Genomic DNA, 13,658 nt, shown 5'->3' with positions numbered 1-13,658 from the left:
TAAGGGCATGCATTTCCCACGATCACAAGAGAGAAAAAAAATGGTGTCCTTCTGCATTGTGGCTGAGGTTCTGATGAATGAACATAGAAGTCCCCTTTTACCTACTCGTTCATTTTATGGCTGGAGTGTAAGAATCAAAGGTATCGCTATTGTACCCCATGGAGATGACCAGTGCTGCTTCCTTGTTTTAACTTCTGACCACATCAGTTTATTTTCTGGTTCCTTTAGCAGCTGCGACATTGAAATAGCTGTATATCCTTAGTGTGACGGACTCATGGCAAATGTAGTTAAGATGACCATTTGACGGGGGCCCAAGAGTTTTCCTTACACTCTCCCCATGTCTTACTCCAGAGAAAGATATTCCTATTTTTTTTTTTTTAAAGTAGGCTTCACACCCAGTGTGGGGCTCGAACTGATGACCCTGAGATCAAGAGTTGTATGCTCCACCAACTGAGCCAGCCAGGCGCCCTGCAAAGAGATTCCTTTTGCTTAGAATTCACTGAAGCCAGATGGCACCTCTGAGGTCAGTTAGTTGCATAGCATGACTGACCTGTTTTTCTGTTTTTGTTACAGCAAAATGTATCTATGGAGGAAAAGTCCTTGCAGAAGGCCAGCGGATTTTAACTAAGAGCTGCCGGGAATGCAGAGTGAGTTTCCATCTTATGATCCCCATCCCTTGGGGAGAATTACCAGATAGATAGATGGGCTTTGGTAGGGATCTGGAGTGGAGCATGTTGGCCTGAATGGGTCCCTGAGGGGAAGGACTCTGATGGGCTGCTGTCCAGGATGGGGAGGTCCCACCCACAGTCATTGCTCTGCTACCTTGTGCTAAGCTGTGGATCAGGTAGCCTTGGGGAAAGCTGTTGAAGGATGTGAGAAGGTGAAGGGCGCCAGCAGTTACTAGGAGTCAGGGAGCTTGGCAGGGGGCCCTGGGAAATGGTTCTGAGTTGATTTTTGGGGAAATCAGTTTGTGATGCCAGCTCTGGATGGTGCTCTCTCTACTCCCGTCTCCTGCCTGCCCCCACCCATCTTTTTCTTGGAATAAGACATGTAGAAGCAGGGATCTTTAGTAATCATTCAGCTAACATACCTTGATCAACTGCTACATAGTAGCATGGTACTAGATTCTGGGTATGTAACGGTGAACACAATAAAGGCCCTGTTTTTATAGAACTTGCAGTCCAGTGGGGGAGACAGATAATAAAGTAAACAATATACAATATATTGCCGAATCCTATAAAAAATACAAAGCATGCTGGAGAGAGAGAGAGCTTTTGGGTGGGTGTGGGTGTTCTGGGAAGGCCTTTGTGCAGAGGTACCATTTGAACAAAGTGGGGGAGCTGGCCGTGCAATTACGTGGTTGAGGCGCCATCCTCGGCGTGGAAGAGTGAGAGGCAAGAAAGGGAAGGAGGGGCACGCGTACCAGGTGGTGCGTCACGGGGCAGCCACAGACCTACGAGGAAGCGCTGCTGGTTTTGTGGGGCATCTCCAGAGAGGCTGACCGGAACCACTGGGCCTCAGAATAGCCCATCTTTGTAAGTGCTTGTAACTACACCATTTCATTTGCTTTCCATCACATCCCTGAGGAAAAGAAAGGAATCTATTTTATTTTATTTATTTATTTATTTATTTAAAGATTTTATTTATTTATTTGACAGAGAGAGACATAGCGAGAGAGGGAACACAAGCAGGGGGAGAAGGAGGGGAGAAGCAGGCTTCCCTGTGGAGCAGGGAGCCCGATGTGGGGCTCGATCCTAGGACCCTGGGATCACGACCTGAGCCGAAGGCAGACGCTTAACGACTGAGCCACCCAGGCGCCCCGAAAGGAATCTATTTTAAAGATGAGGGTGGGGGCGCCTGGGTGGCTCAGTCGGTTAAGCGACTGCCTTCGGCTCAGGTCATGATCCTGGAGTCCCGGGATCGAGTCCCGCATCGGGCTCCCTGCTCAGCAGGGAGTCTGCTTCTCCCTCTGACCCTCCTCCCTCTCATGCTCTCTGTCTCTCATTCTCTCTCTCGCAAATAAATAAAATCTTAAAAAAAAAAAAAGTTTTAAAATTATTAAAAAAAAAAAAAAAAGATGAGGGTGAATGAGGCAGTTAGAGACCTGGAGAAGATCTGGAGGAGCTTGAATCCAGTTCTTTATTGGGGCCTTGGCGGGCGGCTTGGGTGGAGGAAAGCCTCTTACCCGTTTCCTGTCTCTGGCCAGAATTTACCTCCAGGGGTTAACTCCCTCCGACTTTCCTATCAAATTTCCCATCCCCTCCTTCTTGGCTGCCCCTGGGAACGGCAGAGATTCTATTGCTCCAGACACTCTGGTGGGCATGGAGGGGTGGTGGTCTTTCTGCATCAGTGGACGCTGTGCGTACGCAGAGGCAGGGATGGTGTGGCAGCGAGGGCTCTGTGATCTCTCAGTCAACAAGGCAGGCTACCAGACCTGGGCATGGGGAGAGCTGGTAGGGTGGTCTCCAACCTGGGGCAGGCACATTACCGCCTAGGATGTTGGGTGGATTAAATGAGATAAAGCGTGTGAAGAACAAGAAATAAACTCTTGTTTCAAATATTTTCACCAGGTGTTTTTAGAAATTAGCATACTGTCTTTTTTTTTTTAAACTAAGATGAATAATCCCTTCTAGTAGTTTTGCTCAATTGTGTTCCAACATTTCTTTAGCAATAATGTTTTGACTTGATGTGAGTTTTTATATTGTTAGAAATTCAGGCTGAAGCACAATGATTAGTAAAGAACTTAAAAGTGTTCACATTTGACCAGTGACACAGAGACTGTCACTCTAAATGAGAAAGAACGGAAGAATTGTGTTTTTCCACCGACGCAGAGTTCTAGGGGTCATAAAATAACGTACTATAATCAGGAGAATTTAAAAATGTTAATTACCAGGTACTTCTTACCAGAAATAGTTTTGAAAATAAAGGTTTTGTGCCTAATTATGTGGCTGGACTAAATGGATGTAGAGGCACTTAGGCTACTGTAATCACAGTTCATATTATTTTCAGAATCACGCAAAGGGGTTTGTCTCTATTGAAATACTTGGAATTAGGATCTTGCTCATTAAATATGTTAAAGGTTGATTAGAATTGTCTGATTTAATCAGCAGTCAAGGCAAGCCCTTTTCATAAAAAACTTTTGTGAGTGATGATTTTTTAAAAAAGTCTTCATAGCATTTTAAATATCTTTTAACAAAAACAAATACATACTCCAAATGCCAAAATTTTGAATATAGAGGAAAAAGTACAAGGAAGAAAAAGGAAATTGCTCCAGTATCTCACCATCTAGAGAGAATCTTGACAGTGTTATTTTTGACAGCTAGAATGAAATGTATCTTACTGTCTTGGTTTGGGTTCCCCTAAAAGCAGACCCTGCTCAAAGGATTTCAGTTTGAATGATCGATTAAAGTAGTGCTCTTGGGAGCAACCGGTAAGGGTGTGGAGGATGCAGGATGGGGAAAGGCAAGGAACCGAGCAAGAGTGGGATTTTGGGTGAAAGGCCTCACCTACCTTGGTTGCTGGAGGGGTGGTGGAGTGTAAATTACACCCCCAGCCCTGGGCTCCCCTTGAGGTAAAGAGCCTCCCGTGCCTGTCAGTCCCTGGCTTTGGGCTCTGGTAGTGGGGATATAGAACTTGGGAGTAACTCTCTCTGCTCTCTGCATGGCAGAGTGGCTCCAGTGTCCAAGGAGTGCCATCTGAGGGTGGCAAGGATGAGCCGTTAGCACCAAAGCATTCGGAACCTGGGGGATGGGCACACAGAACTCCTAAAAGGGATCCAACCATGTCCATCACTCTTATTTATGCAAGGAGGCAGTAGATAATTAATACATTGATGCTGACAGATAGAAGTAGGGGCATTAATGGTGAGTAAGCATTTTGTTTTCCTGTGCATTAAAGCCTATGTTACAGATGGTGAGGTTATTAATGTCTGTTGGTTTGTAATGATTGGTTTGAGTCCCTGTTGCAGGAACTGAGGTACGACTGGTAGGCACAGTGGCTTAAGACCAGTGCCAACTCTTGAGGCTGGGTGCCCCCCGATGTGGCCTGGATTGAGGAGTGAGAAGGGGACGTAGCTGTGAAGGAGACTGAGCATGTAGAGCAGGCTGTGTTCTCTGATCTTAGGGCCAGTTTTTAGGTAGGAGAAAAGGAAGAGGTCTGGATAACTTGGAGCAGATCAAGAAAGCAAGAGAAAGGAGGACGAAAAGACACTACAAGGAATGTCAGAGGCAGGACTGTCAGGCTGAAAATTATGAGCAACGAGAGGAAGCCATGGTGCAAATTATCCAAATGATGAGTAGTTAGAAATCAAATTGGTATGTTCATAATTGTTGATGATCGTAATTAGGAATGGATGTACCTGATGAAGTGGGAGTTCCTGTCCCTGGACCACAGGAAAGACAGTGTCTCGGAAATGGAAACTCTATCTCCCCCCATCCCTCCTGGCTGTCCAGCTCCATCCTATTCCCCCATCTATGTTGAGAAGTACCTTTTTGCCTTAAATGAGACTCCTTTTCTCAAGCTTGAGTCTTAGTTGACGTAAACAGCTTTTTAGGAAGAGGAGAGAAAAACTTTATATTTTAGATAAAATACTCTCAAACTTTTTTTTTTATAGTAATTGACTAATTTTTAGAATTCAGAGTAACACTAAATACAGATCCTAGTGATGTCACCAAAGAAGACCTTTGGTGGATGAGGTCATAAAGATTCACCAGGTGAATATTTAAAATTTTATTGTAAGCGATTTTATTTACATACAGGGAAACATCTAGTGCTCATCTAACCCTCATTCAGATCATTCGTACTTGGATACCTTGGCTCTTGCCTGTTTTGTCTGCCAGGAAAGTCTCTTCTTCCTTATTCCATTATTCAGATGTGGCATCTTTATCATTTCTCTCTACCTGGACAGCATGATTCTCTTCTGACACATTATCATACCTTAACTGTAGAACATTTTTTAGCACTTACCATACTGTTTTAGGGTTTTTAGTTGAGATTGTTTTTTCTTCCTGCCCTCCCACTAGGAGCTCCCCAAGCACAAGGAAGATGTGTTATGTAGCTTCGGGTTCACGGTGAGTGTGATCCAGGAGTGTTAAAGCTGGCTCACAAAAGCTCATGAGCGCTCATTGTATAAATTCCCGACCCTGGTCAGTGACACCATGTCGGTATTTCAAAATCGGTCATCATCAGGGTATTCATACCACAGAAATCCATAAGCCCTACAAATTAGGGCTCCCCATCCAACAGCCCATTGTTACCTTTGCAGTACGCCACTGTTAGTGACCTTCTGCTGCATAGAAGTTTCTCAGAAATGATTGGTTGAAGTTGAGGCTGTTGAGACACAGAAAAGGATGCTTTCTCTGCCAGGAGTCTCATCCGTTTCATTTGCGACTTTGTCATTATTGTGGAATTCCTGGGAGTACTGTTAATTATTGAAGCTTATTATCACTGCAGGCTGTTAACAATGGTGTTATATATTTGTATCATCAACTAAAAAATATGAACTTTTTTTGTTTCCCGATGATTTGGCTTCCAGGGTGGAGTTTTAGTAAAGATTACAGAGGCGTGCCCTCCTTTGAACTGCTCAGAAAAGGACCACATTCTCCCAGAGAATCAGTGCTGCAGTGTCTGTAGAGGTAAGGGGGGCTTGGTGGTGGGGCTGTAGTTGGGATGAGGGTGGGGTGCATGAGGGTTTAATGAATAGTGTGAAGGTAGTAATGGGCTCAAAACTCTGCTACCTCGAAACTTGTGTGTCCTAGTTACCTTTCTCAGCCGTAGTCGTGTCAATTGTAAACTGAGGGTAATGACAGTCTACTTCTCAGGCCCGCTGGGAGGGTTAAATGGGATAATGCCTAAGTACCTAGTATCATGCCTAGCATGTGATAAATGTTCAGTAAGTGACAGTTCCTATAAGAAGAATGATAGTACCTGCAATAATAATAATTATAACCATCATCATTATTAGATTATTCTCATGAGTGGCATTGGTAGGCATACTGTTTAGCCCTTTCTGTAAACCAATTCCTGAATCTGACAGGCAGAGACCTATAGTGAATCTTTATTCAGAGAATTACATGCAACTTTTTTACTTCATGCAAGGGTGGGGGGGGAAACGCTTTAGCTAAGTAACACCTAACTGCTAATTCGTTCTCTGGCAGAAATTGTTTTGCTTTCTTTTCCTGGACTTGTCTTCTTTCCCAAATTTTGTCGTCTTTAAACCCTGGATCAGATAACCTTTCCTCTGAAAGGACTCACCCTGGTAGAATTACGTGGATTGGGAGAACCTAAGATTGATTCAAAATCTTACAGAACAAATCCAGTCAAACTCCTCTTTATGATGTAAAAGCTATACCCACCACACATCCTTCTCCACATTCTCAAATACTTACGGAGTTGGATCCTTTCTGGCTCCCCCTTAAAGCTTCTAGAGCAGAGTGGTTTAGCTTAGGTTACTCCATATTTCACTTTATTCTATCTTTTCTCTAGCACAAGGGTTGGTAGATACTTTCTGTAAAGGACCACAGAGTAAATATTTTTGGCTTTGTGGGCCAGAAGGTTTCTGTTGCAACAACTCAACTCAGCTGTTTCGCAAAAGTAACCGAGACAATAGGTAAATGAATGAGTGTAATTGTTAGAATACAATTTCATTTACAAGAACAGGTAGCAGCCCATAATTTGCTGACCCCCTCCTCTAGCATCTTCGGATACATAGAAATGTTCTATGTTTTTTCATGGGGTGTTCAGCTTATGTGGAGGTTTCTCTGCTTGGTCATGAGAAAGCTACATTTGGGTGAAAATTCCTGGGACAACTTAGTATGTTGATAACCAAGAATGGCTAACCATGCCATCAGAATATCTTCCCTGATTCATCTATCTCTTAGCTACAAGCATAGTAGCGGTTGAAATGCTGTAGAAACACTCAAAGATTGGCTGGAATTTTCAGAGGGATACATTTATTAGTAACCTGATAGGGTTGTAAGATAGGTCTTATAATTTAATGCAAAATCCATCACTTGCTATTTGTGGAGGTGCCAAGTGAGACTCAGTTTATGTAAATCCTTCCTGATTTATGGTTTCATTAGAGCAGAATCATTGATCATCCCACAGAAACTCAAGAGGAATTTCATTGCTCTGACCCAATTTACAATAGACCTGGTGTCACTGCTTCTGCTAATACTTCTCCAGAATGTGTGCGCTTCTTTACCACTGAAGACACTAAGAGATGGGATCTCTCATTGAAAAACAGAGTCATTCAGGGCCCCATTGCTGCCATCCGGTAGCTTTTACCACACCTTGACACAGCTTTGAGGGAAAAGCGGGAGGCCAGGAGTAAAACCTCCTAGATTAGATTATGGCTAGGACCAATTTGTGAAATTGAGGATTTTCTTTCTCCTGCTTCCTCTTTTGGAAGGAAACTACCAGCTTTGTTGGGAGGGGGCTGTTGATATTTCTTTTGGAGGTGTCTGTGTCCGAGAGGGTTATTTATTCTCTTTGACAACTCTGCATTTTCATAGGAACAAGACGATATCTTCAGAAAAGATAAGGTGAGGAGGGCCTTCTCCTGGGGAATGGGTTGAATTAAACCACTCGGGTATATGGATTCTCTTAGGGTTCTCTGATTTACTCCCAACTCAGAGTTCAGGCACTGGAATGGAGAAAGCATTATTGTAGACAAAGGCCCCTTTCAGCACCATTTCCTATTGTTAATCCCTTCTGTTGACCCAAAGCAGAGCAGAGCCCAGAACATCCAGCCCCCTTGTCCACATGCTAAGGCTTGCTCTGCATAGCAGACCATCAGAAAAGGAAAGGGGCATTTTTTTTTTCCTGTGCGGGTCGATTAGTCTCTTTATAATGAAAACGTAAAACTTATATATGACGATTGTCAAAGAGGCAACTCAGGTGAGCTCCAAGGTGTATTGTCTCAAACTATGCTCCCCATGAATTTTATTCCAGATCTCTTAATTCCAACTATTTCCCAAGAGGATCTTCAGAAGTAGCATAATAGTCTTTCATAATATTATGGGAAATATTTTTCCCCTTGGACTTCTAGTTGTCTTTTACCTTTTCCTCTGTGTTCATGTTTTCTGCGTCTTACAAGAAGAGTAGGGGTTGGTTCATTTCTGTTCTGACAAGACTCAGAAAGCCCACTGGGCCTTTTCGAAGGCCTGTTATTCAGTTCTCCCCCCTCTCCCCTCCCACACTCCTTGCCCCTCTCTAAAACAGAAAGTAATGAAAAGGCGACACTCAATTTCTATGTAAAGTAATTTTTAGCCTGCATATGGGGAGGCTGAACCATTTGCTTTGTGGATTGAGACTGTGTACTGACTGGCAGGCAGTAAGTGAGCAGAGAGGCAGGCTCCTGATGACCTGAGCTGCGTCTTTCAGGGATGAGCAGATGGGTGCAGTGGTATGATTTTAGCTGTGTGTCTTCTGCCGCCCTGCTGTTATTGATTACAGAAACTGAAGTGGCTATAGCCTTTCTCAATACCTGCATGAAGGGCCTCTAATTAGCATATTTATCATCTCTCTCTGTCTTTCTGTGAATGTCAGGTCATTAGTCTGAGGGAAATCACCCCATGAGAGTGTATCATTCCTTAGAAGTCTGAATCACAACCTTCCTCGGGCTGCTTAGGGAATGGAAGTTTTCTGGGGTTTATTTTCAATGGGACTCCATTGAGCCCCCCCTGAGGAGGGTTAGATGGGAATTTAAGAAAGCACAGAAAGTGCTTTTTGCTTTCTGCCCCAATTGGCTGGCTATATAATATGCATAAAGTGCTTTTTTTTTTTTTTTAAAAAAAGTTTTAATGATTATATTTTATGAATTCTTTAAATGTAGGAGATGAGGTAGATGGAGATACATTCTGACCACATGAAATAATGCTGTCACTGTCATGTCTGTGACGTTGAAGGAAATAATTTTTTGTACTAGCTGTGTTGTTGGCTCTGTGTATTTCATATATGAAATAATGTTGAACCCATTTTGCTGAGTTCAAACTTGTCAAGATATAACTCGTTGCCTTGATTCTGAAACTAATTTTTATTGAGTCATGCCCATTTTCTTATATGGTTATACAATTTGCCACTGCCTGCCCCTCCCCCCCCATGACTAATCAAGGAGAGAGATTAAGATTTTTGCTGAGTTTTTCTCTTTGTGGGAATTAAACCTAAGACCATAGAATTGAGAATAACAGACTGACAGATTTATGGCGTTCACTGTATCAACAGAACTGATATCCAGACTAGGGGCATGGGCACCTTACCTCTAAGAATCTTGGGTCATGCCAAATGCTGTCACTAATTCCTCTGCCCTTTAAAGAAAAATGAAGGTAATCAGCGGAGCCCGTGATTACATCCACAGGGCAATTGGAAGGGACTACAGGACAGTTAGGGAAGACACAAGCCAAAAGAACCAAAGTGATGGACATTGGCAGGAGGAGGCCATCCTGCAGTTGCTGGGACCCAAGGTATCCATCACCACCAGTAACAGCCAGAACAGTCCCAATCACCGCTGCAGTTTCTCTCTGCTGCCTCAGGACCGTTTGTGCCAACGGCATGCAATTCACTTACCTTCATCATTATGTTAAGGCAATGGCTGTAGTGCGAGCCTGACCACTTAAAGTGTGTGGCCATGAGGTGGAAAAGGGGGAGTGGGCACCAGAGTGACCTCTATGCTCTTGCTTGGGAAGAAGTAATAAAAGTGTGAATGTAGCCCCAGAAGAACAAGACGGCTCATGAATCATCAGTGGGCTCCATTAAAGGGGGGCAAAAGGCCAACAATCTTGACTGCGCATCCTCCAAATTGCTCCAGGAAAACATGCCAATCATTTGGCCCATTCCAGAATTCTTGACACACTCCTCAGGGTTTTATTCCCCTCATAATTGGCTCTAATTATAGCTTCAATGTCGCCAATGACTTTGGAGGGTTTTCGCTGCATGTTTAAGACTTTCAGTGTTGGGAAAAAAGTTCTTGCCAACATCTGTTCCCAGTGTGTTTATCTGTAATTTTAATTCATGCTCACTTGCCTTGTCATCTGGGCTGGACTGAAATGAGTTGAGATTATTTGTTCTATTTAAGATTTTATGCCCTTAAATTAAATCCTCCCAAGACTCTTGGCATCATGATTTTTTTTTGCCTTAGTCTTCCTCATCATTCTGGTCTCCATCAGAATTTGTAATGGAAATGGTTTTAGGATTTTTCAGGGTATTTGAGATTAAAAGAGGCCTGGGAAAGAGGCACTTAATGAGTATATTATCTAGTGTCTAAATAGAGGAACTGGTAGTTAGCAGATGCGCAGGTCCTGTGCATACTGAGAGATGGAATCTGATCAACCTCCTGGCAGCCATGGGCTGATGTGGACTAGAAAGACGGGGCTCTATGCTCAACTGTTAAGACTGGGAGGGGAGGGTATTTGAAGATGAGTAGAGTCTCCGGACATCCGTGACGTCATTGGCCATGAAAGTACTGCAGTGTATCAGGGCCCACTGAGCCTCTGGAAGGGGGAGGCACATTGTCTCAGAGAGAAAATCTGAAACTAAGGTCAGGCTGCCTTGGACAGGGAGACCCTTAAGTGTAGACTATTGTAGAAGAAATGGATTGCTTTCTAAGATAGAACCTGGGAGAGTCCAGAGCTCAGTCTCTACTGGGTTCATCTTATTGGCCTAACCCTGTCAACAAGGAGGTAGAGGAATGTCCTCACCCCCAAGGGCCCAGGCTTCTGTGGTATGTGTGTTGGTTGTGGAGTACTTATGGGTGTTCAGTTTTCGTAAAAGATCTTTGGGCCATATCCCTCCAGGCAGTCTATGGGTGGAGTTCTCTCCATACCAATGAGGCACATGGTATATACTGTACTTAGTATACCTTAGTTCCTATGGAACTTCCAAGAGTGGGCAAGCACAAGTGATGTGAGAGCTTTTCTGGATTTGAGTTAGGAGTGCATTTTTCATTGTCCAGGTACATCATTTCAGAGGCAAGTAGCCTGACCTGCAGGAGGACACATTAGGGGTAGGAGATTAGCGGCAACAAAGGGTTCTCTCTGTGGAATCAAACTTCAGCTGCTTAGAGAAATCAAAAATTGCCCAAGGCTAGTGGCTTACTCATTCCTTGTTGTAAGAGTTACAGTAGGGAATCATAAAGATGCTTGTCCATTATTGGCTATAGAAGCCAGAGAGGAAGCGGAATGGATGGGTAGTTTTACTATCATTATAAAGGGAGTAGAGTGGGATCTAGAGAATGGCAGTAGCTTTAAAGACAGCAAGTTGTTAGTGTTACTGTCTTCCGCTGACAGCAGAACTGTAGATACAGGACCACTAGGGGAGTCCAAATTTTAGACTGTTCACCAAAAAATGTGACCTCAGCATTTCTGTTGCTTCATTAATTTCCTTGAACATGATATGGGCACATGCTGCTTCATGTGTTTGGAACCCCTACCCTTTGTCCAGTCAGCCTCACTCAGCCTTCACATTGCTTCAGATCTTGTATTAGGACCCTTGTCTAGGATACATTCTTTTTTTTTTTTTTTTTTAAAGATTTTATTTATTTATTTGAGAGAGAGAATGAGACAGAGAGAGAGAGCACGAGATGGGGGAGGGTCAGAGGGAGAAGCAGGCTCCCCACCGAGCAGGGAGCCTGATGCGGGACTCGATCCCGGGACTCCAGGATCACGACCTGAGCTGAAGGCAGTTGCTTAACCAACTGAGCCACCCAGGTGCCCTTTTTTTAAAATTTTTTAAAGATTTATTTATTTGAGAGAGAGAATGAGACAGAGAGAGAGAGCACGAGATGGGGGAGGGTCAGAGGGAGAAGCAGGCTCCCCGCCGAGCAGGGAGCCCGATGTGGGACTTGATCCCGGGACTCCAGGATCACGACCTGAGCCGAAGGCAGTCGCTTAACCAACTGAGCCACCCAGGCGCCCCTCTAGGATACATCCTTGAAGCACCTTGTTCCTCTCCATCACAATGTCTCCTTGTAACCCGATGCTCCGCATCAGTCATTTCTGCGAGCTTGTCTGATGACTAAGAGTGTGGGTATGCTGTTCACGGCATTTTCGTTGTTGTTGTTGTTTGCTTATTGCCTCGAACAGTGCCTGGGCACCCAGTAGGTACTTAATAAATACTTGTCATATAATGGATGGTACCCATGCTAGAAACTAAAATTAAGGAGGTATTCACACAAGACCTGGAATCTCGTTTCTGTAGATAATGTGTCTTCTCTGAGGATCTGCTCATGTTCACCATTTGAACGTGAGCTCCAAGTGGGTTTCACTCACTCACCTTAGTGTCTTATTCAGGGATGACGATCTGTCATGTGATTAAGTTATTTTTCTTCTGGCTTGGAATATCCAGGCAGCAAGCTACCGTGGAATGTGTCCTAGAGAAAGAAGCAAGGTGTGTTCTTTTGGAAAGATCAGGACATGTCACAGACTAGAGAATGCTAATGGCTGGTGGAGTCCTGGCCTTTTTAGGCCAGGTTTGGCATTCCTGAATGTCCCTGGATGATTAAAATCATGGCTGGGCAGTCATGGGGGGTGGGGTGGAGAGATGGGGTATTAGAGTCATATTTGGGTTTTTAGCCCTGTTTTACCCATCACTGACCAGCTGTGTAACTAGAGGAGGTAGTTAACATCTTTGAGCCTTGGTGTATTTATCTTTAAAACACTTAATTCTTGCTTTGGAGGACTGAGAAGATTTAGTCATTAACTAAACAAATATTTATTGACTGCCTATAATGTGTTGTCTATTGCCTTAGGCATGAGGCGACCAAACTTCACAGTCCTTTCCCTTGAAGAAGTGAGCTTCTAATGGGATAAACATTACATAAACACAGAAATAAATACACAGTAATTGTGATCACTGCTATAAGCAAGAATAATAGGGTGGTATGGAAGAAAATAATGGGGCTCTCTTCAGACTTGTGAGACAGGGAAGCCTTCTCTGAAGAGCTTATGTTTAAGCTGGGACTTGAAGCCTGAGAAGAAATTACTCTGGCAGTGATGTGTAATAATGTTGTGAGTTGGTGAAACAAGCTTGTAAAAACTGAATCAGGAAAGGGGTTGGGAGACTAGAAGAACTTAAAAGGCTGCTAACAGTTGGAGAGGAATGATGGAGGGAGAGAAGGAGGTCTTGTTTGTTAAAGATTTTGTTAAAGATTTTGTATTTTTCTTAAGTAAAATGGAAGCCCTTGAAAGATTTTTTAAGGGGGAGAGTGACATGATCCTATCTGTGTTTGAAAAGGATCTCTGTGTGCAAAATAGGTTAGAGACTGGGCAAGAAGGGGAACAGGAAGGCAAATGAGGCCATGTCCATTTGAGAGATGATAGTAGGTTGGAGTAGGATGGATTTTTCTTATTACTGTGAAGTGGAGGAGGAAATGATATGTTCAGGAGATACTTACAACATAAAATTAATATACGCAGTCCAATTTGAGAACATGGAGTCTCTGCCCAGTTATGTGCACTTGTAGAAAATCATAACTTGACTTGAGCAGGCAACTTCTATTTCTTCTCTCTACTCCTTAACCCCACCACTGCTGAGAAGTTTCAGGGTCTCATTTTCATCATGTTTCAAAAATTTTCCCCAAGTTTTTATGTGCACTAAACGTGGATTCATTGGAAACCTCTTCAGGAGTTCCATTTCCAGGATGGTTTTGTTGGTTAAGGAAATTG

General features: G+C 43.5%; 1 protein-coding gene across 2 annotated transcripts in view; it reads left to right on the top strand.

The window, feature by feature from the left end:
* The window catches only part of NELL1 (neural EGFL like 1), an 808,674-nt gene that overhangs the window by 193,142 nt on the left and 601,874 nt on the right, over window positions 1-13,658 (top strand). For both annotated transcript variants that reach the window (XM_045894008.2, XM_054512010.2), the window contains exons 10-11: window positions 574-647; window positions 5,534-5,633. In XM_045894008.2, coding sequence (XP_045749964.1) covers window positions 574-647; window positions 5,534-5,633 — 174 coding nt within the window. The remainder of the gene's footprint in view (window positions 1-573; window positions 648-5,533; window positions 5,634-13,658) is intronic.

Source organism: Mirounga angustirostris, unplaced genomic scaffold, assembly GCF_029215605.1.
Source record: "Mirounga angustirostris isolate CCGP_5_RB_7025 unplaced genomic scaffold, mMirAng1.0.hap1 SCAF_13, whole genome shotgun sequence".
NCBI lineage: Eukaryota > Metazoa > Chordata > Mammalia > Carnivora > Phocidae > Mirounga > Mirounga angustirostris.
This window is presented reverse-complemented; position numbering and strand designations above follow the sequence as displayed.